Source organism: Phaethon lepturus, unplaced genomic scaffold (assembly GCF_000687285.1).
Source record: "Phaethon lepturus isolate BGI_N335 unplaced genomic scaffold, ASM68728v1 scaffold57095, whole genome shotgun sequence".
Lineage (NCBI taxonomy): Eukaryota > Metazoa > Chordata > Aves > Phaethontiformes > Phaethontidae > Phaethon > Phaethon lepturus.
The window spans coordinates 1-1,635 of NW_010543791.1; the positions used below are offsets into that span (position 1 = coordinate 1).

The window sequence follows — 1,635 nt, forward strand, 5'->3', positions numbered from 1 at the left end:
AGCGGAGCGGGGCCCCACCGCACCGCCGGCCGGGCGGGTGCTTTCATTACCGTTAGCATAACCCAGGGGTGTTCGTGCAGCTCCAGTCCCGGGGCGATCAGCTGGCACAGGGGCACCGGCGCTTTAGCACCCGAGATGTCGGGGAACGTCCTGAGGCTCCAGTCGGTGTCTTCCAATTTCAGGGGCCGCTTACGCCCAGTATGTACCACTTCTGCAACACCGCCCGACGGCAGGGTCATGCTTGAGAAGTACGCCAGCCTTTTCCTCAAAAACCTTGTTGTTATTGCCAGCCTCGAGGCTGGCGTTTCGCTGGTTGCACTGGCTCTGACTCTTTTCGCTGAACTGTTCCTGCCAAAACAGCCATGCTTCCTTTCCTGCGAGCACCCTTCTTTTCTGAGGTAGCCGAAGACAAAAAGTGAACCTCAGAAAATGTCTTAATCATAAAAACACTGAGGAACTACGTCTTTGACTTGGTGGGGCATCCCATATGGAATTGTCCTATAGCTGTGATCTTCTCACTATTAATATTCTTTACTTAAGAGGTTTGCTCTGGTTTTGCTGTATTTATCTCATTATGAACTAAAAACAGAAAAGGAAAAAAACGGACAAAACTAAAGGAAAAAAATTAAAAGGCAAAAGTTCCTGTTATTTTATAACGTTCAGTGCTATTTGAACACGTAACAGTGGTATATAACATCTCCAAGAAATGATACGAGGCAAGTTGAGATTTTGTTTTATAGTGATTTTCATCGTACAATCTGCAGCTGCCTATAAGTCCCTCAAATTCATCTCGCACATCCAATCGAGGACAGCATGCCCATCAGTAAGCCTAAATTTTGTATAAAAACCTTACAGCTTTGCTGGGAATGTTTAGGGCTCTGCAAATCAAGAACATGTGTAGTAAAGATGAGTGAAGTCTCCATCTTTATATGGTGTAGTATAAGTACAAACTAAACCACAGTTTAGGTGTCACATGATTATAAATGTAAATGCTGTTTCTTCTTCCCCACCCTCTCCAATACCTCTGATATCTGGAATATCTTTTGACTACTGGCTGCTCCTCACTCTTTATCAATGTTATGCCACCAATGTCCTTGTGGCCTTCCTGCTGCAGTTCAGAGTGTTTCTTTTGCTAATACTGTGTTACCATCCCAGTGGTGCTTGTTTGAGATGTACGTTTCTCAGCACACCAAGTAGTTCCTGGTGGGTTCCGTGATAAATAGCCACAACCTCAAGGAGTCTTGATAATGGAAAATTACAAAGCTTGTGGTGAACGTGGACCCTCTTGAGGCATTTGTTAGTGCAGATGTGCACAGAGAATGAAATCAGGCTTATTTAGATTCCCTGGATGCAGGTTTGTGTGTCACCATCCCTGATAGTGCAGTCCAGCAAAATACTGCATGGCTCTTGGGAGGCAGAAGGGCTGTCAGGTTCAGGGAGCTCCTTGACACCTAAGGCTTTTTGGCAGAGAGGCTCCAGACACTACTGGTTATGGCATAAAGCAGCTATTCGTCATAACTAACTTCTTTGCTTCTATTTCAGTATGTATATAGAGAATTATCAGTTACTGCCACATCTTTATTGGTTTTAATGTGATGTAGATTTAGGGGAAAAAATGGAGAGGCTTGGACTCTT

General features: G+C 44.6%; 1 protein-coding gene across 1 annotated transcript in view; it reads left to right on the forward strand.

The window, feature by feature from the left end:
* Positions 1 to 135: 135 nt before the first annotated feature.
* LOC104621834 (UDP-N-acetylglucosamine/UDP-glucose/GDP-mannose transporter-like) overlaps positions 136 to 1,635 on the forward strand; it is a gene marked incomplete at its 3' end in the record, with an annotated part of 13,378 nt that continues 11,878 nt past the window's right edge. Inside the window, exons 1-2 of the mRNA XM_010288439.1 lie at positions 136 to 312; positions 1,543 to 1,592. Coding sequence (XP_010286741.1) covers positions 136 to 312; positions 1,543 to 1,592 — 227 coding nt within the window. The remainder of the gene's footprint in view (positions 313 to 1,542; positions 1,593 to 1,635) is intronic.